The following is a 27,833-nucleotide window of genomic DNA, read 5'->3' as shown; positions in this document are numbered from 1 at the left end:
ATAGTACGGCTTTAAGACGAATTTAGGCTCGCCAAAGCACCGTAGCACGTGTGCAAAGCACGTGGCAATTCCATCTAACCCCTTTTTTAACCTCTTATTAATTTGAAGCACTAATAAGTTCCAAAAGGAAGTAATTTTTTAAAAATTTCTCCTGTGAGAGGTGAGGTACAGGTGATTCTCGATTAAGGTCTTAAGCAGGAACGGAGGAATATGCCTTCTAGTATTTTAGGCAAATTTTGATTTCGTCCTTTATGTATCAATTTTACCCATTCAGTTAATTCTCCTCTCTCCTATAATCCGTAAACTATTACATTTTAGTATAGAATCACCCTTACCTTACATTGGACCGTTCATGGGAAAATTGTCTCCGTAAAACTATGTGCACGTATTTAAAAGTGCACACGAATACTGTGATTTCTTCAAGACTTGTGAACTTCTGGAGATGCATAAAGGCTGAATAAGACGCGACATAGTGTGTGAACAATCAAGTGGATCTCCTCTAATGGTTAGATTAATTGTTGCTCTTATTGTCGCAAGAAAGGACACACGACAGGAGGAGGAGGAGGAGGAGGCTTAGTAAGAGGGCTTCTTTCGTAATCACTGAGCGCCTCTGTCGGCAAGTACATTTCGCTCGATTGTCGACTGGTGCCTAGTACTTATGACAGTCTCAATAAAAGTTGATTGATGCTGCAACATCATACTGCCTTCAAGCTCTCGCCTAAAAGCATGGTGTATTGCACTCTAGTATATAATTTCACTTAAAAATATTTGGTGTGCAAATTTGTTAATAGTGTAAATGGTTATTTATTAGATAATAAGTCAGATAAATATGTATGGGTGTATTTCCACGAGTAGTAAGACATTGGAGGGCACTAAAATGAGGGAAAGTAGGGAAAGAAAGAAAATGAGAAAGGGGTTATTCATGTTTTGGTTCAGGTGGACAATTTTGCTGTCTTTCAACTGCCGCCGACCACAAGTCGCCCTGACAGATAGTAGCAAAGAGCCGGTCGATGTGGACCGTTGAAAAAATGTGTTCTGTGACCGCTGCAGTGTCTTCCTCACTCATGCGCCGAATTTTCACATTACACAGCTTGCATTCGTTCCCCTCGAGCAGAAACTGTGATTCGCTTTCTGGTTGGTGAAATGAGGCCTCGCTGCAGATGGCCGTTGAACGTGCCAACTTCTTCTTCTTGGCACGCTGATTTTGAAACCACACTTGTACAACTCGTCTGCTGAGACCGATTGCACGGCCAATGTTTTCACACTCACAGATAGTCGGAGTCTTGTGGTGTTGGAAAAACCACTGCATGAATCGCGCCTGAGTTGAGCTAATGCTTGTGCGGTTTCGTCGGCAAAAGCTATCCGACCTTGTCTCATTGGCACTAGCCGCACTACCCGCATGAGGGCTGAGATTTTGTAAGGTGGATGATTGATAGTCATTGGATCTGTAAGAAACAGTGGATAGGTCAAGAGGAGAATCCATTTCGTAGTTTTCGGAAGACTGTGATGGTAGCTGTTGGGGTATTGACGTTACTGGTGGTTGTATAGGTGCTGATGCAGGCGGCTGTATAATACCCAGAGGAGGCATCTGAGTAAGGATTTGGTTGAAAATCTGTTGCAGCTTATCTACGGGTGTCTGCTCAGGCAAAGTGTTTGTGGAATTTGCACCTGAAACCAAGCACTTCAGCTCGTTAAACGGTGACTCTTGAGCGGAAGCTTCCCTAGGTTGCCATAAGGGAGTCGTAAAAGGTAGTAGAAGCAAATTTGGCTTCGATGATTGTGAGTGATATGGTGCATACTTGATAAACATTCGACGCTCCCTGGATCTGGCGTTCTGGAACCATACCTATTTAATAAAAAAGTTAAAATGTTGTAAGTTAAAAATTGAATGGCTTATAGATTCACTATTCCTCAAATATCATGATACTGTAACTAGTATTATTAAAGTTAACTTTAAGGCACTGTGAATGGTTCCACTGAAACATATTTTTTGGACTACAGTATATTTCTAAGTAATACAATTATTTTTAAAGTAAAATATTTGCACTCTTCATCTATTTCATTACCTTCCTTGGGAGCTTCCCAATCTCAGAAAAATATCGCAATTTACTTAAATTAGATCCAGTCTTTCTCTCTTGATGCCTTCGGCAAATAAACTTAGGTCTTTAACAAAGTGGGAATACACTTACCTGTACAACGCGTTTTGGTAAATTAACTTCGCTTGATATGATGTCCATTTGTCTTCTGCTAGGATTTTGATCAGCCTGGAAGTATTGCAAAAGTACAGCCTGCTGGATTGACGAAATGGGTGTTCTGAATCGCTTTGTAGATGTTGGTTTCGTGCTACGTCCCACCGATCGCACCTCGTCTGAGTGTTCAGTGGCGGATGCTTGATTAATGGGAGGTTGAGGAATGTCTAAATTAGAAGAATCTTCCTTGAATCTCTGTCGCCCCTTGAACAGCGTGCCACGAAACCAGTGTTTTACAGCTTTTTCTTCCAATCCTGTCTTCTTGCAAATCTCTGCAATCGTTGCTTCAGTTATTTGATTTGAGCTACAGAAACTGGATCGGAAGACTTCCAAATGATTTACTGATAATCGAGTGCGCCCACCTTTCATCAGCGGCAGTTGAAATTGTTGTGGTTGAAGGGCGCGAACAACCTCTATTACCGTGTTTTCCATCTTCTTAACAGCCTCGAGAACTAAGGCGGGTAATTCATCGTTATGGTGAATGTTGAAGTGAAGACTCGTGGATGAGGGAAGTAGAAACGATCGCGGGGGGGAACACTGATGGCAGGTGCTGAACGCTTGCCGCTGCTGTAGCTCTCGCAAATCCAGAAACCGTCCCAAAACATTAGGCTGCTGCGCGATGAGTTCAAGAATAAAAGCAACAAATTCATCAGACATATTGCCATCCATTTGAGGAAACTGATGCCTTAGCCAACTTATTAGGAAAGAGCAGAGAGTATTGTCTGCACCAAACCAAGCAAAGAGGCTATCGCATGTTTGTGGAGCACTAGTTTGCTCCTTCTGTTCATCAATGAACCTCGCGAGTCCTTGAAGCAGTTCAGAGTTTTGCAAATTGACGCAGTTCAACCACGAGGATAGTGGGCTGGTAGTGATGTGCATCCTGCAGAAAAGTGATGAAATACGGTCGTCAGAGTGCGCATGCGCTAGTTTATATTATGAAAGGAGAGGGTGGCGTCGAGACAATTTTTCCCAAAAGGCTGTCAGTCGGACAGATTGATAATCGACATGCCTGACACCTTGTGATTGGTGAATGAAGTTTATCATCAGTAGATGCGAAAATGTGTGTCAAAAACTGCCACATTAGCAAAGACTGCGTTTTTCGCACATCATTGCCCTCATGATGTGGCAATTACCGCGTAACCATAGCCGAAGGGTAGAAATATATCAGCACAAATTGGCGCATATCACATTAAACCTTGGGATAATATAGTCCGCATAGCATCATGAGAAACGGGTAATTCTCTTGTTAAACAAATACCTTTTCATAGTTAGCAGGCACTGTCATTTTTTAGTCACCAGTGCATCATGTTTTTGTTGAAAACAGGCATGTTTGCATTGAATTCATTTATATCCCTTAACGCGGTCCTAATGTTACAAATAACTAGACCATTACCTATCAAGATTCATCCGTGTCACTGTTTTAGAAAAGTTGTGTACAAATATTCGACTTGATTTCCATAGCGCTGCCCATTTACACAACTTCAATAATACTAAACAACTTTTCAATTTCACATTAATTTACTCAAATAAATCCTTGTTCCGCGCGACCGCATTAAGTTTGTGAACCCGGGTTAGGAAAGGAACATTTATAAATTCTGCCGTACCTATTAATGGAATATATGATTATACTGACAAAGGTTAAGCTGTGTCTTCACCCTAAAATTGACTTACGACTCTGTTAAAATAGAGTGGATCAGTTTATCATTTCGTTAATGAAAAGTAATCTTTTTTTCTGACTGCTTGCATAAAGTAATTTATTTATTAGATCTCTTTGGAGTAGGTGTAGGATCAGTTTCATGTATGCATTGGTTAGCTGTATGACCGGCTATAAACCCTTTTACAAAGAAAACAAACCCTTGTCCTTCTCAAAAATACCTAAGCGTATTGTGAAGTTTGTCTTCCAATTAAAAAAAATATATATAAATAATTTATTTGCATAAATGTAGAATTGAGATGCACATCGTGTATTCATCGCATAACTATGGTGCATACAATCATTAAAGCAAAATAATTGGAAAAACATCCCAAGGAACGACTTTAAAGAGGGGCATTTTAAGTTTCAGGTAAAGTTACAGTTAGCATGAAACAGAGGAGGACAATGAAATATTGAGACTTACGATTCAGCTGAGTTGAATGGTGAAATGAGCTATTAAACTCATGAGGTGGCAATATATTAGCACACCATGGTGCTCGCGTGTTTCAACGCGCTGTTGCTACCAGAATAGTACCGCTTCTGAAGGTCTAAGATATGCCACCATTAATTGGTATTTGCCAATTGCCATGCTCTAGACATGCATGGATGTGCTTTCAAAACAGGGTAGACAGGAATGGGGAATCGTGAAACAGACAAACTTTTTTCCCTCCAGACGTGACTTTCCTTTCCTTTCCATCCGCACAATCGGTGATGCAAATGAGCCCACTCAAGTGACAAACCACTATCCACTGCTAAGTTCGATATATTTTTATATAATTTTGACGCATTAATTGTATTGATAAAATATCACCTATTCTATTTGGACATGCTTTGTGAGGTAGATAATCTACAAAAGAATAAAGTATTGTAAATAGCTATAATAGCGCATAATATTTTGTACGTTTTAGCGGTGCAAAAGGGTGATGTTATTAAAAGCTAGATGGTTTGGTATTCCACGCCTACCTTTAGCCGGTTTTGTAACGTGATTCATTCCTGGATGAATATACTTCTGTATGTGTAATTATTATTACTAATCTCCGGCTTTATTAATCGTATTGCAAATATATATGTCTCCAATTTATAGTAGAAAGTACCCAAATATTTCTCAAATTTAGTTCATCAAATCTTTTTTATCACTACTATCAACCATTCTATGGTATTGAAAGGGCGATTTAGCTTTTACACAATTCGCGTATGCATCTACGAACGAAATCAGGTTAATCGAGTGAGGCATTATGAGATTGATATTTCATTGAGAGCCTTCCAACCACGGCAGAGACCGAAAGTATGGTTTCAAGTTGTATGAGGGGTATCAAGTGGACAGGTTATGCAATCAATCCTGTTGGTACGTAAGAGTTGGCTCACATATGGATTTTGTCAAGAGATGTAAGCCACTCTTACAAAATGCTTGTTTGGGATCAGGTGCAAAAAACTAACACCAGTGCGTACTGAGACCAACTGTTGTGCTCCCTTTCCAGTCAACTGGAATGGTGAGGTACTTAATGCTTTTTGCATACTGTGGTGTGGGATATAAATGCAACATTGTCTGATTTTATGCATTTTTGAGAACAAAGCACAGAAGCAGTCAAACACGTTTAGAGACAGTTAGAGGTTAGAGCGTGCTCTAATTGCTACACTTACTACTGATGTGATTCGTGTTTGTCTCATGGAATTACTAAAAAATATTATCAGCATCATATTAGGTTCTGATATTATAACCTCACTTAAAGCATATTTATGTACGCCAAAGTCAGGAAACGGCAATTCTATTCATTTACTTTCAAGTGACATTAAACCACCATCACCACCTTATCTTGTTGGATCATTTTACAACAAGAGCAAACCCTGAACTCTGCCTGTTGTCAGTAATCTCAGTAAAGTTACAATTTAGTCAGATATGGGTTTTTAGATCTTTACTCAATTTTACACACCACGCTACTCCGATAATTCAACAAAGCGAGTTCTACGCCAATTCATTTTCATGCATTCTTTAGTAAAAGTTTATCAGCTTTCAAATCCGAGGCTTAATTTAAATACTTTTGTATCGGAAAATCTTTATTCTATTATCAAAAAGAAAATGCATCAGAAATTTAATTAAACAGTCATAAATACTAAGTTTAACGGTAATATTTTATTAGTCAGATTAACTGATAAGTTTGTTTTATGTTGAGGACAGCTCTGCCGACCACATTTATTGTTCTTTTTATATATTTTTGTTTAACTGACGAAGGAACTCACTTTGTGTATGTGTGGTTGAGCTGTCGAGAATATTTTTTCACACAGGGCAAATGCAAGTACATAAATAAACTTGCAGCAGTCGTGGAGACGCTACTTCTAATCAAAGAGCCGCCGATCAATCCAATTATTTTGACAAATGAAATTACTGTGGTCATCTGTCATAGGACTCAACTCACTGATTGGTACACAGCTGACACCGAAATGACTCATCGTTTCAAAGGCTACCGCCGGCAATGGGGGAATGCACATGGTATATTTAAAAGACAAGCCTTTCAAATGACCTGATGTAATCTGGCATAACAACAGCTTTTCATTAAAATCCCTGAGAGAGTTTATAGAAAAGGGTTCTGCGTCACAAGCAAACTTTGTGAGTAATAACGGTGCCACAAATTCTTCGTTCTACCATTCAATAACTTTTCCAATGAGATAATTCCCGAGAAGTGCACTATTCTTCTTCAAACAGGAATTTTTATTTCAAATCAAAGCTTTTTCAGTACACTTAAGTATTACTTATACACCCACTTTCGATGCTGGCGTCACAGGACGAGACTTCGAGCTTAAGGTACATTAACAATGATTTTCCCATCCTACCATTCATTGTCGAGAAAGTGGTGCATAACACATGCTCCACTATCAGATGACGTTACAATAATGAATAATTTTGCCAGGAATACTAAAACCTCTCTAAAGGCTCAATTAAAGCACTCTTCAAAATGCCGACAGAAATTAATAAGTATTAACACCTTTGCTCCTAGTAATGGAGTCTGTGTGCGAATTCACCAAACACGATTCATGAAAATCATACAGAGACTCACAGACTTCTTTTTTAACTACCTTGACCGGGACAAATGTCACCCCATATCAGAGTCTCAGACGTCATTAAATAGACTGAAAGAAGAATTCACAGTTGAACATGGAGATTACCTCTACCTCGCTTGCTACATAGTTGACTGTTCCGAGCTCATTGCCCAGCATCATTTAGGTACCAGGAATATTAATATGACTTTGTGCAAATGAACATTCTTCCTTAGGTTTTTTATGCTGGTACTTTAATGTCTTTAACATTTTGATGTTAGGGCTGAAAGTGCTGCGTTCCGTAGACGAAAGCACTTTAACATCAATGCGCCTATTACAATGTGTGCGAGCCCTAATTGAAAATGACCCGCTGCAAAGCCATGGCCTAAGTTGCGTATCCGACTTTTCGAATTTACAGTGTCAAACCCTAACAAGCATTTCAGAAGCAATAGATATAATACAATAACTTAACTTTAATGGTTAAAATTTCGTTTGGTCGAGGACTCCGTTAGTCATTTTTAAGTGAATATCATTTGGAGCCCATTACAGTCTTTAACTGTAACTAAAGTGACTCTTAAGAGGGAAAAGTGATTAGGTATTGCCGGCATTCCCAAAGTTGACTTCACTAATGGGTCTTAATGAAATGGTCATCTGATGATGACCACACAGGCCTCTTTTCCCAACTTAATCGCGTAAACTACTGAGACATTTCGCTTGAGCTGCTCTTGCCCCAAATTAGACTACGACAGGAATGAAGACGTATGAACTGCAATGGATGCGTAAGTTGAAATCAAAAACCGAAATTTGGCTCAAGATTGTTACCTATTAAAGGCTCTCAAGTAAAAAATTTTGTCACCGCATTTTTCAAATTCAGTAATTTGTTGGTGTTCGTAGATTCTCAGGCATCGAGGAGGTTATTAATCAGGATAATGGCATCAAGAGGCGATGGCTCTAGACTTACCTGCAGTGCGCGTTCTCGCCATCTGTCAGGGTCTGACAAGTTGCACCGGCTAGTAGTGACTGCGGCATCTGAAATTTCAATTTAGACGTCGTAGTAAGTAGTCAGAAGAAGATGTGCCCTGTTTTAGGTTAACAAACAGGGCATATTTTTTTGCCAAAATAACATAATAGGACAAACAATGAAAACGTTTGTTATTCCATTCTTACTAAGAGGTATAGTTGAGATTCTTGTCCTATTAAAACTTGCCTACTAAGAACAGTGAGTTCTTTGAAGGGGATGATATTACAGTTTAATTGCCTGAGCTAACTTAAATCAACACCTTAGGCGATTTGTTTGATATCAGTTTTCTGTTGTTCATTACACATGCAATACCTCGATGGTACCCCAAAAGCTGATACCGCTTTTTGAACGGTTTTCACACGAACCATCTCGCCTAGCCTCAAATGTCAGCGTGAGAATCATTGTGACAGGCATAATTATCATTTGCCGAGATATGGATTGTGTGATAACACTTTTGCTACTTTGGTCTAGTAAGACCCTTGGGTAACATTTCTAGGATTAGAGATCACAGCACATTGCTTACGCTAGTAACCATTTATTGCATCTCATGTAGTGGCTCTCTCAAATTCCTCCAATTTCATGCCCATCATCGTGATATGCTGTATAAAGAACTGGAGTATTAAACTGGAGTATAAAATTTGATAAACTACTTTAGAGTGAATAGTACGTACAACTCGAAGGCGTCTCTCGTTTTATTGGATTGTAAATGGGAAACGGCACTTGTTTTTGGCAAAGCAATAGCTGTCTAAGATCTTTCACCAGAATTCAAGAGACTCTTATGTGGTGAGTCTTTTACTAAAGAGGTAGGTTTTCATGTAACAGGAACCCTCAACAATTAATGCTAATCCGAAGGGTGTGTAAACATGATCTATACATTCCCATCAGCTACTTACTTGAGCATCATTCATAGCTGACACGTTGCCACCGTTGTCGTATTCAATGCTCCTTTTTCTGCTGTGAGAAAAATGAAAGGAAAGCTATTGATTAGACCGTTCTGTGAAGTTGAAAAGCGAAAAATCAGTTGACCATTCAATCTAATGCTAATTAAAATCCCAAGTAAGTACAAGCCAAAGACGGTGTTCAAAAACTCTGCCTTTCATTTAAGAAATTGGATCACACATTAACCTGCGCAGTTATTTTTGCATCCAGTTCCCACTTTATCATATGCTAATCCTTTTACTAATACTTACTTCAGTATTGTTTTTGTATTTAGTAGAGGTGGCATTTGAACCATATTTGGCCATCTGTCTGTAAGGCAGACAGGTGACTGTTGCTCCTCCTAAATACAAGAATGCGGTCACTTCACTCCACCATGTCCACTGTTTTGAAGATAGAATGTCGACTTGTTTTTTTTAAGTAAAATGTATATTACGGAATGTTTGACTTTACAGAATGAATCGTGCGAAGCATAGACGACACTGCTCCCGTAATGTACAAGTTGGTATATTTTATAGCCAAATTTTTCCCCAAATGTGTGCGCATACACAATTGTATGTCCGTACTTTTTGGCCTACTATAAGGGCATTCAAGTATAATCTTTTCAGTAATGTCAAGTGGCTGTTGCGAACTGTTTAACGGAAAGTCAGCTAACGATAGTTTGGTCATTCACTCCATGGTTTAATGATCCGTAACCACCAAATTACATTATGAGGTCCTATTTTTACACATACAACTCATAACAAACACTCCCAACTTCATAAAAGATTTATAAATAAACTAAAGCATGCCTTACCTTTGATCAGAAGTGGACGAGAATTCAGCATTGATTGTCGGTGGAGCCGAATGTCTCCGAATCCTGCTTCCTTCGTCATCCAGTGAGGTGTTTAACACTAAGATTGAGTTCGACTTATATTTCGGCAATCAAAAACTTTTGAAAATCTGAGTCATATATTACTTACCTATCGAATTGAATCGCCGTAGATTAAACTTTTTCGACACTGTCTCCTGAAAGCAAATTAGGGCTTGATTGACACGCAACCTATTGATACTACTTAAAAATTGTCCGACTCTAATGCACTGATGAGCAAACGCGTACGGGATTACGTTCAATTCATGGTCCATCAATATGACTGAAGCAAGTTCAGTTTGATTGACAGTTGTTTGGACATGTGCATACCGCTTCTAAATGGCATATTTTCACATAATAAGTGCATAGAGTATTGTTTACATCCAAACAACTTTGTGATATGCTTTAATTAAGCATAATTAACGATGTGTAAGTCAAAAAAAGATGTAAAGTACTTTACCACCATTTTAGAAGATATTGACTGCTATAAGTAGTTCTGGCCAATTGCCCGTCCCAATTTAGAGTGCTACTGAACCGTGTTACTGTAACTAATGTCAAATTCGAAAAAGGTACATCCATAGTATCCTTATCAACAGGTTAAATGAGCTTCTGTAACTGGATAGGTTAAAAAATAGATAGATGTCCTGATGGAGACTATTGCTGGTGGCGAAATTATGTTGCACCTTACCACAATTTTAAATGCACTGCCTATAGATTAGATAATGACAACTGTTTGAGTAAATGCTATCTTCATCCTTCGTCTGTCCAAGTTCCAATTTACTGCTACTTACATGATTATTGAGGAGTGATAAAGTCTTCAGCCAATGATTGTCATGGTATTCCCCTGTATTTTTAACTGGAAATTGAGTACATATGGAATGCTTTGATTATTTAACTCTTCGTTTTGGTTCGCGGGCTGTCAAAGCCACACCTTTGTACTTCCCCTGGATGGAATGGCCCTCAGGCCATGCCGGTAGCCCAATGATACCAGTACTCCGTCATCCCTTTGTACGTTGATAGTACCCACTCCGCCTTGGTATTGCCTTCTTTCGTTTCAGGGCAGTTTCAGACCACTCAAGTGCGCTTGCGAAGCACTAACAATCTTACTTCATGTACGTATATTGTTAGGAAAGCTTTCCCTTCGGTATGCGTAGGTACATTTCCAAGTGGGACATATATTTCAATATGAGACTGCAAAAACAACAGAAAATTGTCCACTTACATATTTTTCTGATTCGTTACTGTTATTTGTATCCTTCATTTTACGTTTTAGTAATGTAAACTTAAACTTGTTTTGACCAACCCGCGAAATCAAATGCAGATAAATTAAACGATTAAAGTAGTTTAGACCAACAAATACGACAAAAAGTAGCACTGATAGTCCTGTAAATGAGTAAGCTGCATTTTGATAAGTGCATCACAAATAGTTATGTTTGTCGCGATCAACACTAATAGGTTATTCTCCTTACGATATCGTATTTTCCCATTTAAGCCCAGTTGTATTTAAAAAGTGGAAGAAACCCATGAAAAAAAGGTTAAAGTGCGGGTTTATTTAGTGTTTTTAGCATCAACTGTTTAATTAGTAGGTCTTGCAAATAAATTATCAAATCATTTGCAGATAAGCTGGGTTTGAAGAGGGCTGACAGAGTAACTAATGCGTGCCTCTCTCTTGAGTAGACTTGTATCGTCTGTTGCAGACGTAAAAAATGTATACATTCATAGATTGCTTTAAAAGTAGGAAATGCTCACGCATACTTACTTCATTTTCACATCGAGTTGAGAATGAAAATGGTGATCCAGTGTAGGCAATTGAGTCACCTTCAGCTTCCTTTCCGCATGTATCTGATTCTGAATTACGGAAAGTCGGTAGACTTAGCTTCACATTCTACGTGCTGATACACTCCCAATTATGTTGATTTTGTGGCAGAATTGGCATGGTTTAATTAGGCAAATTCTTCGAATCCCGTTTCTTTAGCCAACGAAAAGATAAAAGTAACGTTATTATACGGCGGTTCCACTGATATACGGTGAACATAAAATGACAAAATATGCAATCCTCAAACATTTACGTAGTCAAAAACATGGTTCTTGTCATTCAACCTCATTTGACCTACGTTAAGGTGGAGTTGGGTTGGAGATGGAGGTACTGTTTTAAAAATCCTGTGCCTCTCCTGGTATCCACTTCCACAATATGCATTCCCTTTTTAAATGGTCATCATGCGACTATTTTTGTAAAAAAAGCTATAGTGTTTTCTCATGCAAAGCCTTTTCAATGAAATGGGACGTGATCTATTAAGTTTACGAATGCGAATTATCCTCCCTTTGATCCATACAAATTCGCAATTTGCCATTTTTCACTTTCCAAATATGCCATAGGTCAATTTAATTATTTTTCTCTAAGCACTCTGTGAGCTTCCACATTTTGTGGTCACGTTTGCGGCCATCATGACAACTTGGGGTAATTCAACTTCTATTTCTTTTGCCATCAGAGGTCGTGAGTCCCCAAAATACTCACCTCTTGTATCTCCACTTTGAAGCAATTGTGGTGTTTCTGTCATTGCTGCAAAATGGTTCTGCATTTCACTCTCTCGACCAAATTCCCAGACCACAGCTACATATTCCGTTTCGGAGGGGTACCGCCTGAGAGAATCCTAAATTTTCATCAAAGTATAGGCTTTGATAAAATAGCGTTTCATAGTTTTTTTTTTAGTTACAGACTTAAAGATAAGACTGTTCAGTGCTTTACTGTGATCCTATTGCGATCTCAAAGGTGTGTTGTCTGCAGGCTCATTTATTTGCCGAAAAGTAGTTAGCTTAATTTTCATATGCTATACGCACTGGTGTAATTGTTAGGCCTCAACTGAACAACTCGGTTTTAACAAGCCATATCATCCAGTTTATCACTAGAAATTATTAATGGGCTAAAATTTTTATGGTGTTTAAGATTTTTAGGTGTTATTAAACGCTGCCTTAAAAGAGCATACGTGAAAGTCCGCTGACTGAAAGTGCTGCATTAGTCCCGTCAAAGAAGTGAAGGTCATCTCACATTTGCGACACGCATAAATCACTCGCGCACCGTTCATGACACTCCCTCCATCAGAAGCCGTCATAAGTGACAACTTCAACTGACTCCGTCTCCTGACTACAGCGCCAAAGGCGCTTGCGAGAAAACCGTGCATTGGCGTCTGACAATGAACGCGCATTTTGTGCACAGAGCACGTAAAGAAACCACAGGGTAGACAGCGTAGCTGGCAGTACACGCTATTCTTTGAAGTGGAAGAGAGAAGGAGGTCATTGGTGGGGAGGGATGCACCCAGTCTTCCTTCCTTGCCCTCCCACACATGTAGGAGGAGGCTCAGCCGCTGTGCGTGCTTCTCTGTTTTGCAGTGGAGCTGAAAATTTGCCTTCAGAGGACTCCTATATGAGCATAGATTGCAGTGCCAGGCTCCCGATGTGTGAGTGGTCAGCTGTTGATTGGCCAAATCAAGATTTTTGGGGATGCGGTTCTGCTCTGCGTGACTGATCAGCTCCTCTACACTGTCTGTTCCAAAGACACCACAGATCTGACAGAAGAAAGTGTGGTCAGCCACTTCGAGAAGGTCGGTACTGAAGTCGTCCATTGGGCAAGTGCCACCTTTCTGGCTGAAGACTTCAAGGAAGGCAAGATAGGTCTGGGGGAATAAGCTCATAGTGGGAGGTGAACTCTGATTTGCTGATGCTGGTGGATGGCTAACTGATGAGTTTACGCTATCCTGTTCACTGGGTTTGTGAACACATTGTAGTTTTTGGTGTTGATCATATTCCTGTAAAAAGCAGCAATAAAACCTTTCAGTCAGGTCACATTTCTCGTCAGCTTAAAAACACACCGAATATTTTAGCAAAGATTGTGGTTCTACATACATGTGTTATAATAAGTAATTAGCAATTTGGAAATCTATATTTTTTTTACTAAGGTTTATTGCATCAATGATAGAGCTAATTTATTTAACTGTAAAGAATCTAAAATTTTTAAGGTGTACTTCCATCATATGCCTCCTATCTGATAGAGCATTCACCTGTACGTTGTTCAAATGTCTGTCAGACTGCTCATGAATTGCCAGATTGCCCTTGGTCACGGTTGAGTAATTGCAGATTTCGCAGCGATAAGGTTTGTACCCACAGGCGTACGATTCGCCTCTTCCCAGGCGCGGGTGCAGAACTTTCGTCAGACAGTAGATGCAGCCGCTGTTTCCTGTCTCCATTTCTGGAATTGCTGGTGGGGATACCATTACATGCGCTCTCTCAGCATTGAAGTTGGCAACTGAGGGTTCGACCATCGGAAGGTTCATTATGACTTCCTTTCGCACTCTGTGAATAATCAGAATGCCTTTAACTCACCATTTGTCGTTGAGTGTGATTGATTGTGGTGTAACTAAGTAACCAAACTTCTCATCAAACTTCTCATTGCTCATCAAAGCAATGTTTCTTTAAAGTGAAAAATTTGAAGAATTAAAATGTAAGCGTAATTTGCTTGGCCGAAGAAAGCACTCATGTTTGTATAATTACGAAACTGACTTGCACCGACAAATTTGAAGTCAAATTTACACTCGGCAATTTCTTATATGGATATGATTTTTGCTATCAGTAAGACGTCTTCTTCACAGGCAATTGGCATCCACGTGTTCTGGTATTTAAGAAAAGTTGTGTAACGTAGGTGTCACAAAAAATTGTTTGATCAGCACTAAAAAATTTGGTCTTGTGGTCACAGAAGATGGAGAGAAGGAGTGTGAGGATTTTGTGAATATAAAGTTTTAGGAAATGGTTACCTTTCTAGTACATTATTTACATTACTCCTGCAAAATTAAGCAGGTGTTCCTTGGCTTAATAATAAGGTTAGTTCCTTTGTTGCAAAGTCAACCGATGTGCCACTTCTAGTATGAATAAAATAAGGAAAAATTGTTTTTTCATCAGTCAAATATTTAAGTCCTCATTGATTAGTGATTGTGCAATCACCTTGTATCGTGCTTTATGGTAAAGATAAGGAAATGCTGCATTAATCCCGAGTTCATCAGCTTGTAAAGAATTTCTGACATCTCATTTTAAAAATACCTTACAATGGAGTAGTTTGAAGCTCTTTTTATCGTGGGATTAAAGAATTTATTTGTTTAATTTAAATTTTAACTCTCCCCCATCCTCTTCTCCCCCTATTCAACACCCACTTGTTGTAGGGTAGCTTAATTGGCCAGAAGAAAGGATTTAGCATCTTCTTTCAGCCTCGTTTAGTTTAAATGTCCAGCACCAGCGTGCACGCACCTTATTAGTTTATCCGAGCACACAATGCAGAATCTGATTAGAGCGCAGACTCAGTTTGATTGGATAATCGAGTTAACACGAGGAGGATTCTCATTCTTCGCGAGTCGACACTGCGTCTCTCCGCCTTTTCCACCGCCTCCTCCTCCCTCCGACCTCAACGCTCAGCTTAATTCCCACTTCCCAGAAGAGAGCGCCTTTAACAACAGTAATCACATTTCACCAATGCCCGCTAATCACTGCTTGAGGGGCAGTGGAGTTAATTGGCCCAACAAGTCCTTCAATTAAAGTGCAGTGAAAAATTGAAAAAGTCTCAATTCAATGCCATGAGCATTCCTCTATGGCACACGGAGTACCAAAAGTGTAATAAGTTGACCCCAGTAGAGATCCATCATACATTTCCGTAGGATAACTATTTTCCTTCTAAAGAAAGTAACCTGATCATATAAGAAGATGGAAAGCTTACGCAAATAAATGATTCGGAGATTAGATTTTAAGCACCTCGGAATAATAAACACTTTTTCTTAACGATTATCGCAACTGTCATCAGTCAGGTTTCAAGATGACCTTACCCTTCTAGAACCTGCAACATTATTTATAAGAAAAAATGCATATTTGACCCATTTCTGGTTTTGATTGTAAGTAAGTAAGTAGTAGTATTTTTGACACATTATTTGTGCTCAATTCTTTAAAGAGTAAGCACCACACATTTAGTCATCATGAAGCTTAGACAAAGTAATCTATCAAACAAAACCTCTGTCTAGTAAAGCATGCCATGAATAATGAAATCTTATTCATTTCGAAACGCACTTTTTCTCGCCGGCTTTTTTAGGCCCTCAGCACCACGTTTAATGCTGTAGCCTGAATATGGCCCTGATGACTGTAATGATGTGGAAAACATAGCGGTGTTTACAAGTAATCAGCTTGTACTATATTCACCCAAAACCGGTAGCTTCAGCTTACTACCGACGACTAATGGTGGATAACTCTTTTTAAGCTTTTCATTAAGATAGCGTGAATGCACAGGGTTTGTCTTCTGTAATGTTTGTAATTTTCCTGCCTTCTGTCTCAATTATTCTATTAAGAACATCAATTTGTCCCCATTGCGATTGCTGAGCTAATCAAATATGTGGTCCCTTGGGTGCACACCAACTGAATGCAATTAGTCCACTGATCTAATCTCCTTTGTCCATCTGTACATCAGAAGCTATTTCCTTTATTTTTTATCATCCTATTGAACATGTCAGTATGGTGCGGAGACGATGTAGTACTAAAGACAGATCTCCAAACAAGGAGAACAGTTGTCAAGTGTGGAGGACATTTAATTCAACGAATGACAGCTAGAGAAAGTTTGATTAGCTGATGTATTTTGACAGCCTGTTCCTGTCAATCGGTTTACAGGCGAGGATGAGAATGAGGATGTGGCTGAAGCATTAGGTGAAGTTGCAGTAAGGGGGATTAGATGTCGTCCTTCCCTCTCCCTCCTCTCTTCATCCTTGACAAAGTAGGGGAATCAAATTATGCAGTTAAATTTTAAGCAACTGTTGCGTCGTGATGACAATATGACCTCTCTTGTCACTGATGCCAGTGCAATTTTGTTCAACTCGTCAAAAGCTCCTCGGGTGTAAAATTGAAAGGAGATGATATAGTATAGCTAAATGCTTGCCTAAATTTGCTGTGTATAAATGGAAATTTTCATTCCTAAAACCACTATAGCTGCCCTCTACACTAACCCAGTTAAACAAGCACTATTCCTTAAAGACAATCAGTCTTTGATGAAAGCTATTTTCCAGAATAAAAATGGCTGTATGCTTGCAAAGCTAAGGACTTAGAACTAAAAACTTTCAAAAAAATATTCATTGGGTCAACAGGTGAGTAATTTTTGTCAATCGTCCTTTAACAGTTATTTAATTAGGATTACTAGAGGTTTCAAGAGGTCTGCTCTGAGTTATGTGTTTTGCATGACACCACGAAAGCATTGATGTCGTATGGAACCATTTTCCTTTGCTTTTGCTCACCATAGATGTATACATTTTGATAATTTTACATTTATCATTCACGGTTGAAATTATTTTGATGAAGTCATAAATGTTTTTGACATACTTTTTCCATTCATGGATGAAGTCCAAATATTTTTTTGAACCGTTAAGTGACCGATCGCCTTCTATTCGGAAATTTCAACGGCCTCTACATCGCCTGAGGGCGGTCAGACAATCTTCGTCAACTAATTCCCCTAATCACTTTTAACTAACAAATAATTGACGCCACCCTTTAACATGCGATTGGGGCAATATTACTACCCCTAGACATTCAAGTTCTCAAGTTCTTCAGGCAAAGGAAAATAATTATAAAAGTGAGAATCATAAGTTTAAAGTGCATCAGTCTGTGCAATTTAATGCAATGACCGATTTCACAGTTTCCTTATGTTCTTTAAGATCCCATGAATCACGGGTAAGACTAAGGCAACTGGTGGCTAAAAGTGTAGGCTGATTGTCTGTGAAGCAGTTTTATTGTTTTTCAATTACTAGTTGAAATTTAAATGCCTGAGAACATGAAGCTTGATTTTTGCTTCTTTTTATTGCTTAACTATCCCATTATGATATGCTCTACCTAAACAGATCGCAGTGGACGCAGCTGCAAAGTTCAACATCATCCAAGGAGAAAATATTGCAATTAAACGAGTTGTTCGCATTAGTGCAACAGATTACTTGAAGAAGAAGGAACATGGTTTCCATGTTGTAAGGGTGTAACGAAATTCGACTAATTACATCCACCTCTTCATTGCTATTGTCACAAAGTTGGTATGATTAACCCCTTGTGCAAATCAACCTCCACGATGGAAGGAGTTAGAACAGCGCATTATAAACAAGCTCGAATTTGCATCAATTTGAAAAGGAAAAGCCAACTCAGTGATTGAATCATTTCAAAAGAGCCGATCAAACAGAAGTTCCGTTTGACAGCATCCCTTACGAAATCCTAACTTTTTCGTATAGTCAGAGCCCACAAATACTGTTATGAAATGCATTGAGTTAGTTTGAAGAGAAGCAGTAAGGGCTAACCAATTAGCATGCTTTAAATGGGCTTTGAGCTATGCGTATTTTTAATTTAATAGGCTTTCAGTAAAGTATTTAACCCTACAATATGTCACCAAATATTCTTGCTGAATTCGTTATGAATACAGATTTCTAATGCGGCTATTTTTAATGGCAACTTCAGAACTCACTTAGCATTGATAAATCAAGTAGGTCCTAAGTAAACCCTATTACTTAATAGGGTTACTTAAATAAGTAATCCAAAACAAAGGTTGTAAATAGGAAAACTGCAGCATCAAAATCCCACATTGAATGCAGTTAGGTTATGCATGAGATCTCATAATATTGCTTCAGGTATTCGTAAAAGTGTGTCGAAATTAATTACAAAATTTCAACTCACCTGATCATGTACACCCTCTAAATAGAAAACTGTGAAACTGTCCGGTGGGCGGATCTGCGCATCCTCCAAGAAGGCGTGTTTCCTTTAACTTGCTTGAGCGGGTGCTTGCGTGTGTGTAGGTGCGTACCTGCCTGCCTAGCGCACTTGCGTCTGGCGCAGAAGGGGCAAATGAGGAGGGGGGGGGGGGAAATGGGGAACGCGCTAAAGCCTTCACGCTAGCATCCAATCAGTAGAGGCAGCGCATACGCGCACATCTCGACATGACTACAACAAAATCTAGCACCCCACAATTTACGCCCCATTTTTTAACCACATCACCTTATCGTCGCTGTTGGAACTCTTCAATCCGCCTTTTCCACCCAAAAAAATAAGGTTCACAGTTGCTAACTGCTACATGGCAGATCTGTGAAGGAGTAACGCCCAAACTTGACTTTCTAAAGCTACGTTTAATCCTTTAAACTTCCAGCCTTTCACTATTTCATATTAAGTTAATATTTTTATATTTCTTTAATTGGTACAGCAGACCTCAAGTGCTTTTGATGACATCGGATACGCATGCATTCCCCTTCCCTTCGGCGGGGATTAGCAGGAATTTTGAAATCGAAGTTAACGTTCTAAATGATATGCACAATCGAAAATGTGGTGGCTTTAAAAAATTATTAATGAATTGTAATCTCTTTTTAAATTCCATTTCCAAGATCGCAATATCAACTAAGTGTTTCTTCAAGATAGTGATGGAAGGTGTACATTTGCGCCTGGATTTGGGTAGTTCTGTACTTTGAGCATGGTTACTCCGCGTCCTTGCCACGCATATAATGGCGTTTGTGGTCCATCAATCATTGGGTCACTTACGGTCTGTAAAAAGTTACCTAGACAATCGGTAGTAAATTTCCGGTGAGATGCGCTTACTAAGACTCAAAATCCAACGAAATAAAAACAACATCCGTGCCAGAATATGAAAGCTCATCATACAACTTTGAATGTGGGAGCCTGATTTATGAGTCCACAATGACGCACAATCGCAACGCCACCGCTATTAGAGCGACCCAAGTACTTCACCGGTGGATCTACTAAAGACATCGTTAATTGTGCCTTGCACTTTATCGTTTAGGTCACCTTTATTCCTATGTGATAAATGAAGTGCAGATATGGACCAGAAGCTGAACTGAGGCAAAATAACTTTTCAATGCAAAAGACAAATATTAATGTTATAATCTAGAACCACACATTGTCTAGTCACCAATTTCTGACATTGTTAAGAGATTATGATGAGCAACAGTGTGTCGAACTTTTAATCGTCAATTGAGGCACAGATTTCACATATCCTGTGCATATCCTCCGGAGTTCTAGTCTTTTAGTCACTCTGTATCACTATAGCATCTTTTAGGAGTAAACTAGAAGTTACAGAATAGTCATTCCAAGTGTGGTTTTCTTGCTTAAAAGAGGTCACTACAACTACGTAATTTAAGCCAATCTACACCGTTAAATGCAAATCTCAAATAAAAGGCAACGAAATTCCCTTGTAGAATTCTGGAAGGCTACTAGAGTCCCTCTATAAGCGATGGAATGGTAACCCACGTTCACGCAAGCAACATTTGAGCCATTAGAAAATCCTGCTATCTGGGAGACACCGCCACGACTTTGTTTGAATCATCAGCGTCCCCGAGTGTTCGCGGCAATTTTGTCCCAATTAATTGTGACGAGCTGGTGCCTCTAAAATAAACAATGCATAGCCAAGGAGACGGTAAATTTGAATTTCGGCGATATTTACGCAAAAAGGTCACAGAAAGGCAACTGTTGCAGCAGCAACGGGCTGCAAAGTGACGGGGATTATTTATACAATTAGTGGCTGGTCTGATTAGTGTCGGGTGAAGGTAATTAGGGACGCATTCCGTAGTCTCCCCCTCTGTCACCCTCATCCACTCCACATTTCCGACACCACCTCGGACTTATGTTTATGCTGCATTTGATAGAGTGGAGAAGAGAATGTAGGTAAGAAAGTTCTCTCTTAATGGACTGCTAAGTGTTACTCTAAGTGACAAGATGCTAATTTCTCCTCACATATTACAGATTTCCAAAATCTATGGTACTTTATTTAACAAAAAATAGATTCCACTTGGTTATATTTAAGGCGGAGTTTGGCTTGTGTGGATTCCGAAACCTTATTCTTAAAATACTCGGCTCTTCTGAATAACTTCACAAAAAAAACCTATCCGTAGTTTTGAGCAACTGGATTTCAAATTTTTCGAAAACAAAAAATAACTCGTTTTGCCAAATGTGGTGTTTTAAAGTTTGTTTCTATATTTTTTTCGACTGTTATTTGTTGAAAATTGTGACAATTAATCGAAGCACCACGTGGGCCTAGTTTATGTTAAGGTAGCATGATTGTGAATGATGTATCTGTGTTTTAAATTTAAAAAAACATTCATGTAGAAAAGTCATAGAGTTTTGACCCTTTTGTTCAAAATAAGAGAAATGAGTGTTAATAAATTACCACTCTGAAACTAGGGAAGAGGGTACAAATTTGCCACCTCCACGAAACACAGATGTCTCAGCACCGTTTGCTAAATCGACCAACATCGGATATAATTTCGACATCATCAGCGATTCTTCAAACTCATGATGAATCTTCTTGGGTTTGAATGTGCAAACAATGGGAACAAGCAGTGGCACAAAGACCTTTGAAATCAACCGCCTCGAAAGTTTTTCGTTTTAGCAATGATATTTATGCACGAGTTGAATTAAGCTACTCTGTTCATCGTGGGCAAAGCACATTTTACTGCCTTGGGTTAGTTTGAGGAAATGGCAACTTGTCCCAATTAGTTTGGGTGACGATCGTCTCTGCGCCAAGCCAAATGCCACGACTATCTAACCCGCTTGAGGGTGACAAACGTCATGTTCCATTCAATGGGAGGTGTGCACGTGTGCGTGTGCAGATGCGGACATCTGCTTCCAGCGTAGTTAGGGTAATTAGGCAGATGCTGACTTGGTGGCATCATGGCTAAACCGATTTTACCACAACTCCTCGATTTCCTTACCAGAAGAACGACTCACTGTTGACTGCGCATCCTCATTAAATAAATGCATCTAGGTTTTCCTTCCTTTTTTGCTGAAAGATCCATCATACTCAGTTTTGCAACGTGTAAAAATTTGAAAGTAGTTAAATCATGAAAGGTTGGCTATTTTAATCCCTCTATTTGTATGTATGATTATGTGAAGTAAATAATTCAGTCTTGCAATCACTGATGTCTTTAATCAAGCTTCTGGACATTGTTCCTCCTAACCATGGGTCAATAATGAATCCCAAATGCGCCGAATGTGGCACAATTGTGAGTTGTGACACAGGCTTGACCAAGGATGCTATTTTAATTGAAATTTGAATAATGGATTGTAGTTATAAGTGTTTTGACAATAGGTCTTAAATTATTTCAATTTTCCAGGAAAAAAGCGTTTTCCCACTATGATGGCTTGAACTTCACAGTTAACCAACAAGTGCTTGAACGTAACCTCACAAATCCTCCCAGTTAGAGAGCCACTACCTATATATACAAGTTACGTTGAAATGGACCGTGCTTTAATCGGATCCTGTTCATCTAGTCAGCGATGCACACGTGGCGTGTGCTAACACCGTGTGCAGCTCTAAGTTGGTTCGCCATCTTACGGCTACTCATGTGAAGGCTAATTTTTTTAAATAATTAGCTTCCCACTTCTTCACTTTGTTTCTACAGCCCATGGACCCATTTATACTTCTGGTACTAGTTTTTAAGGATTGTTTAGCTAATTATTTGTTTTTAGGCGTATGCGGGTAAGTCGCATTGCTTCCCTTCACTAATCACTGAGATCTACAATAAGTTATTAAAGCATTAGTTTTTTTTCCATTCCGACTTATATGTTTGATTCCCTAGTTTATTTAATCTATTTCAAGATGTTATTCAAACAAGCAAAAGATTTAATGGGAACCTGAGAAAAACTGCTGTGGCAACTATCTACACTATGGAATTAGATTAATCTCAACGTCAGTGACTATTTCCATGGTCAGCAACTGTCATGGGGCCTTTGGTGATGCAGAAAGAAGTTGTGCGTCTTACCTCATCTGATCTCGTTTAGTCGATGATCCGACCAGACCACCCACACACGGTATTGGAAAATGTCTGTCGCTAATTGATGAGGTGGTCTGTGTCTTCCCCGTCAAGTGGAAGGAATTGTTAAAGTTGGGCTTATGCGCAAGTGCGGACCAGTGCAAAGGCACATGACAATGTGAAAGAACGCTCTCGTTTGGCAAGAATGGATCTCATTAAATCTCCAGGCTGTCAGCAATTTGATTTGTGCAAAGTTGGAAGCTCTTATAAAAGAGGAATAAGGTCATATTCATGGAAAATGTGTGAGTTCCCTTAAATGAGCTTTACAAGAAAAGCTAATTCTGAAAATTCACTCAAAGTAGTGAATTTATTAACAGAATATGAACCAGTTAACGGAAACGAAAGGCTGGTGTTCATTGAGATCAAGACACTTTCTTACTCTCAGAGTGGCTCATTGAAAAGCTAGAACCCATTTTTTCCTTATTTTCAAAATGCATTCTACGATTTTCCTCGGAAATTCACAAAAAAAGCAGATTATTTTATTCTACTGATTGTCATCAGTAATAATTATTGAGAGAAAATTTCAGCGATAGAAATAGGAATAGGTACGGGCCACTGTCACTGGTGAATGCAGCATTCGTGGAATTTGTGCTACGTGCAAAATCTTACTAATAATTGCATTGTTATAGCACTAAAGCAACAAACTAAATTAAACCTCTTCTTTTTCCATTATATGGTGTAAAAAACAAGACTGTTTACCCCTGATCGCAAACCTATGGGTAGCAAAAATACTCCTACTTAGAGTGTATTCAGTCTCTTGGCAAGTCGTCAACACCGATTCCTTCGCATAATACATGTTCCAATTTGCGAATAAAACCCTATTGCTCCAAATTAAATCACTGAAATTTATTAGTCCAATAAAATGTTTCAAAGAGAGGGTAGAAAAAACCCCAACCATTGTAACTGAAATAGGGGGGTTAATGCCTAACTGTTTAACGAGGTGAGGTTAATACTAAACTAGGTTTGGTGGTCTCGTTACTTAATGAATTATCTCCAATATTAGTAGCATTTTTTCCATTGACTGAAGTGAGTTGCTCAATTTTAGGTATGCCGTGCTAACCTAAAACTCTCCTTTTTGTTGCTATCAAGGATGGGCATCACATTGGAAAATTAACGACGAAGTTCTGCGTATAACAAACAAGTCTTCTGAGGTAGCGAAACTACAGTATGTGTTACTGTAAGGCGAAATAGAATTCGCCGCATTGCATTCTGCTCTCCAAGACTTAATGTTAATGCTTAAATATGCTTTAAAATATGACAAATGTTTTTTTAGGCTACTAGAGGGTGGTATACCTTGGATTTTTGTGTATCATCAGTTAAATCCAAATGATAAATTGGGTGATCAGTTAGGTTCCAAACGGTTAAATGCATGTATTGCTATAAAAAGGATTTTATTTTGAAATTTATGCCAAAATGCAAAGGAAAAGGGGATGAACTATGGTTTGTGCGCCAATCCGTCTATGTTTAAAGCATCCAACCCATCGATTGAGGGCAGCTGACTGCACAAGGACAGATTCCGGGTCAGATCTTATCTAGCGCCATTTCCGAATGGGTAATAACTTTAGTCAAGAACTCAGGGCTCATGGTATAGCAGCACCAACTCGTGACACGCTAACGCATCCATACATTCAACGGACAAAGGTGTTCGGCCAAAACACTACAGACCTATACGTCTACCGACCTAGCAATTGTAGAGTCAGATGTAAATCAACGGGTACTAATACAGGGGAGAGCGTCTATGCCACCTCCTGTCTATATCGACGAAAAGTGTATGCAGAATCACTGCCAAAATTAAAGCAAACGGCAAAATACCGGTCGTCGAGTACACCCAAACATCCTCTCTGCTCTGCCCCTAGTACACAGTCCATTCAGTCTGAGCGATATATGCCTAATTTGTCGGTCTCAAGCGCTCGAAATTCCGCTCTACGACCAGTGAAGGAGCCTCCACTTTTGGGGCCATTTAATCAACAATGGAATGATAACAACTGGACCGGCTTCGGTAGTGACAATAGTCGAGATTCTTGTATGTCACTTACCGACTTTAACTCTGCCGTATCAACAATAAGCAAGCCACTGCCCAAACTGCTTTCCGTGCATCAACTCATGGATAAACTAGACTGCGAATTTTCCAAGAGTAAAGCTTTGTTGAGGAAAACCGTAGATGGACTCACTGACACTGATTAACTTGTGAGCAGGAACACGTCAGAACAGAGAGAACTCATTAGAAAAACCGAGGAGAGCGTATGTAACACACAGACGTTACTGGCGAAAGTTCACCAGCACATCGCAAACGCTCATGAATTTTGTAATATGTTGCATAGGGTAGACGAATCCTTGCAGCTGTTTTCAAAAGCCGCCTACAGTGTAGCCACTTGGGAGCAGGTGAAGCAAGAGGACACCTCCCGGCTACCCGAGTAGGTGTAGGAGTGGTAGGGGCGTGAATACATAACGTCTGGGTTTGATATGCATTTTGTAAATTCAGGCACTTGATTCTTAACTCAAGAAGGTGATTAATGTACCACTATTTTCCCATTCATTTTTATTTAATGCATTATCTTCGATGACAGCCTGTTTTCTACATGGGCCAGTCTTTTAGGCATTTTGTGTAGGCTGAGAGTGAGGTGTGATGCAGAATAATCCCTTTTATAAAATGCATTACTCGCTTCAAAAAGTGTATCGCTTTTCCCTCTAATGGAGCTAATTTGCCTTAGCTATCTGTTTTTTTAAAAACCAGGTACCGAATAGTTGGATAGCTTTTAACTGTGGTAAACATTTTAGCTTATGGCTGAGCTACAGTAATAGATATTGTTTTAGAGTAGGAATTCTGGTGCAAATACATGGCGTTTTATTACAGGACATGGTTGCCTGAAATAAAACTTTTTAAAAACAACATATCGCATGATGATAGAACTAAACATGCGGAAAAAATTTTGCTACCAGTTGATTGGCAGATTCAGTTGTAGCTTTAACTGCATCATTGGCAAAGGTTAGATTTGCAATAGTTTCCGACGTTTGTTCGAAATCAAAATCGACATTTAGGACAATGATGGTTCTGGTCCTTCCAATCAGGGACTTCTGTATCATCCGTGTGAAAGAGGTCTCAGCAACATTTGGTCTAGCCCTCTTTTGGAGGGCCCGGAAAAGACCAGCCATTGCGTCTCTTTCAACAGAAGAAAAGAGGGGATAGAAGCAGAGCCACGAGGTGTGCGTAAGGGTCTTTTGAATTCGATCTTGTCCCACCAACCGCAGGAATAGGGCAACTTGGCCCCTCCCGCTTGTGTCCTTATTTTCATTTAACCAACGCAAAAAACTTACAAAACCATCAGCATTCTCAATCCGCACACAGCACTTGCTCCTTCCCATAAAATCTGGGTCAGCGTGCTCGCAGATGATGGGCCCGGCTGCAGGGTGTTCCTCAATGAGGTCTATCATGCAGCTGTTAGTGCATGAAATTGCAAAAGCATAGAGGTAGAATTCTGTCTCAGCTAAGGTTTCAAAGTGGCCAATGAGATGTCCAACTTCAAGCAAAGCCAACCCCTCAGTGTGCGACAGGAGTAAGTCTTCCGCACTCGGTCCGAGAGTGACAATTGTTACGGGACCATCGTGTAAACAGTCCAACACAAGTCCACTCAAATCACCATACAACGCGCCGTTTCCATCCTCAGCTTTGCATATTCCATCAAGAATGAAACAGTCCTTAAAGTTGACCAGAAGTTTATTGTGAGAGATCAATTGAATGTGAGAGGCTTCTTGTTTACCATTAAGAAGCCGAACGAACGCATGAACTGTACCAGTCACCCGCTGGAGGCGCTTCATAACCAAAGCCAGCTGTATCTCCTCCTCCTTCAGAGCACTTTGAAGCTCACGTATTTGACCGCTCAGCTTCTTCTTATCCTTAACAAGCTTTTGCGCTCCAGGCGTTGTCTCTGTCACTTCGTCAGCCTCCATTTGACTTTCTTCCTCTTCTTCATCTTCTACTTCCTCCCCTTCCTCCTCCCCCCGTACTGCAAGTTCCGCAATTGAGATTGCTGTCTGAGTATCATCATCCTGGGTGCTCCCTAGGTTTTTCAGCTGCATACACGCAGCCGCGTAGTGCCTCCTCAGTGCATTAAGCTCATCCTTTAGGTGGCCACATTGTCTTTTTAGTTGGTCACGTCTCTCCTTCTCCTTGTGGAAAACGTGAAGTATTTGTGGTTTTAATTCCAAAAGCTGTTTTATGTTCTGGGTACAAAGTTTGTGATTTGAAAGCACATCCACGAGAAAAACGCTAGAGAGTGGAACAACAAGGTCGTTTGCCGCATACTCGCTATAACTGCAAGCCTTGCTAAACACCGGCTCACCACAGCTTAGGTCCTTCAGTGGCACATCACTATCAGTTTTTGTTTTATTTTTATCAACAATCCATGGCCCTACGATACCTTCTAAATTGAGAATAAACTCATTCAAACGCTTCAGCTCGCTTGCCTTCTCGTTGCTCTTGGACACCTCCTTTTCAAGAACTGACCTCATTTTGAGCAAGTTGAGATAGCATTCTGTCAGTTCTAGCAGAGCATAGTAGCGACCCTTCCAACGTTTTGCTAAAAAAGCCTGACGACCTTCTACGCTGCCTTCTTCAATTGTCTGTCGCTCATGCACATCCTTGGCCGTGGCGATCTTGAAGGAGAACTCGTTTAGTAGTTTTTCGATGCGACGTGGAGGCGAATTTGGTCTCTGATTTTTACGAATAAGTTGAAGGAGTTTGACATTTTCTTGCTCTAGAAATTGATAGCATGCGAGGAGGTCCACGTGAAATTGAGCATATTTTGACTGCAGGTAATCTGAAACTTCCGTGAAGTTGACAGTTGTGTTAACTCCAGTGGCGCTGACTTGGTAACTAACGTCTTTGCTTTCGATAGGAGGACTATCAACGGATTTGGAGGCGCGAATACCCTGAAGGAGTGGCACGCAGGAGGGTGTTGTCGTGCTGTGTGTTTCCTCCATGGCCAAAACAGCCATCCACGCTTCCAACCACGTGGAGAAGAATCGATAGGTCACAGAGTAACCTAAGGATGTAATTGAAGAGCTAATGCGGCCACAATTGTCATGTTTTGTGTGGCCAGTCGGTAGAGTGGATTTTTGGGACGGCTCAGTTCGATTTCACTTTGGGATTCTTGCTTTAAATGCCAAATCTGCATGAAAAGTCGAGGTCATC

The 27,833-nt window shown here is 39.7% G+C and overlaps 3 protein-coding genes across 3 annotated transcripts; 1 reads left to right on the top strand and 2 right to left on the bottom strand. All coding sequences in view use genetic code 11, as the record gives it.

Annotated features, from left to right (window-relative positions):
• Positions 1–916: 916 nt before the first annotated feature.
• EGR_02284 (Zinc finger protein 2) lies at positions 917–14,110 on the bottom strand (the record flags this gene model as incomplete). The annotated part of the gene is made up of 9 exons (XM_024491533.1): positions 917–1,721; positions 1,800–1,846; positions 2,190–3,129; positions 7,937–8,004; positions 8,890–8,950; positions 9,729–9,825; positions 9,895–9,940; positions 12,767–13,585; positions 13,838–14,110. 9 exons carry the CDS (start codon positions 14,108–14,110, stop codon positions 917–919), a joined length of 3,156 nt encoding a protein of 1,051 aa, XP_024354039.1.
• A 988-nt stretch (positions 14,111–15,098) lies between these two features.
• On the top strand, positions 15,099–16,579 carry EGR_02283 (hypothetical protein; the record flags this gene model as incomplete). The annotated part of the gene is made up of 2 exons (XM_024491532.1): positions 15,099–15,279; positions 16,473–16,579. 2 exons carry the CDS (start codon positions 15,099–15,101, stop codon positions 16,577–16,579), a joined length of 288 nt encoding a protein of 95 aa, XP_024354038.1.
• Positions 16,580–25,552: 8,973 nt separating this feature from the next.
• On the bottom strand, positions 25,553–27,622 carry EGR_02282 (hypothetical protein; the record flags this gene model as incomplete). Its single annotated transcript, XM_024491531.1, has 1 exon — positions 25,553–27,622. The coding sequence occupies one exon, from the start codon at positions 27,620–27,622 to the stop codon at positions 25,553–25,555; it is 2,070 nt and encodes a 689-aa protein (XP_024354037.1).
• Between the last annotated feature and the right edge of the window lie 211 nt (positions 27,623–27,833).

This window comes from Echinococcus granulosus (genome assembly GCF_000524195.1).
Source record: "Echinococcus granulosus chromosome Unknown EG_S00010, whole genome shotgun sequence".
In the NCBI taxonomy this organism is placed as follows: domain Eukaryota; kingdom Metazoa; phylum Platyhelminthes; class Cestoda; order Cyclophyllidea; family Taeniidae; genus Echinococcus; species Echinococcus granulosus.
The sequence above is the reverse complement of the archived record's forward strand: the minus strand, read 5'-3'. Positions and strand labels throughout refer to the sequence as shown.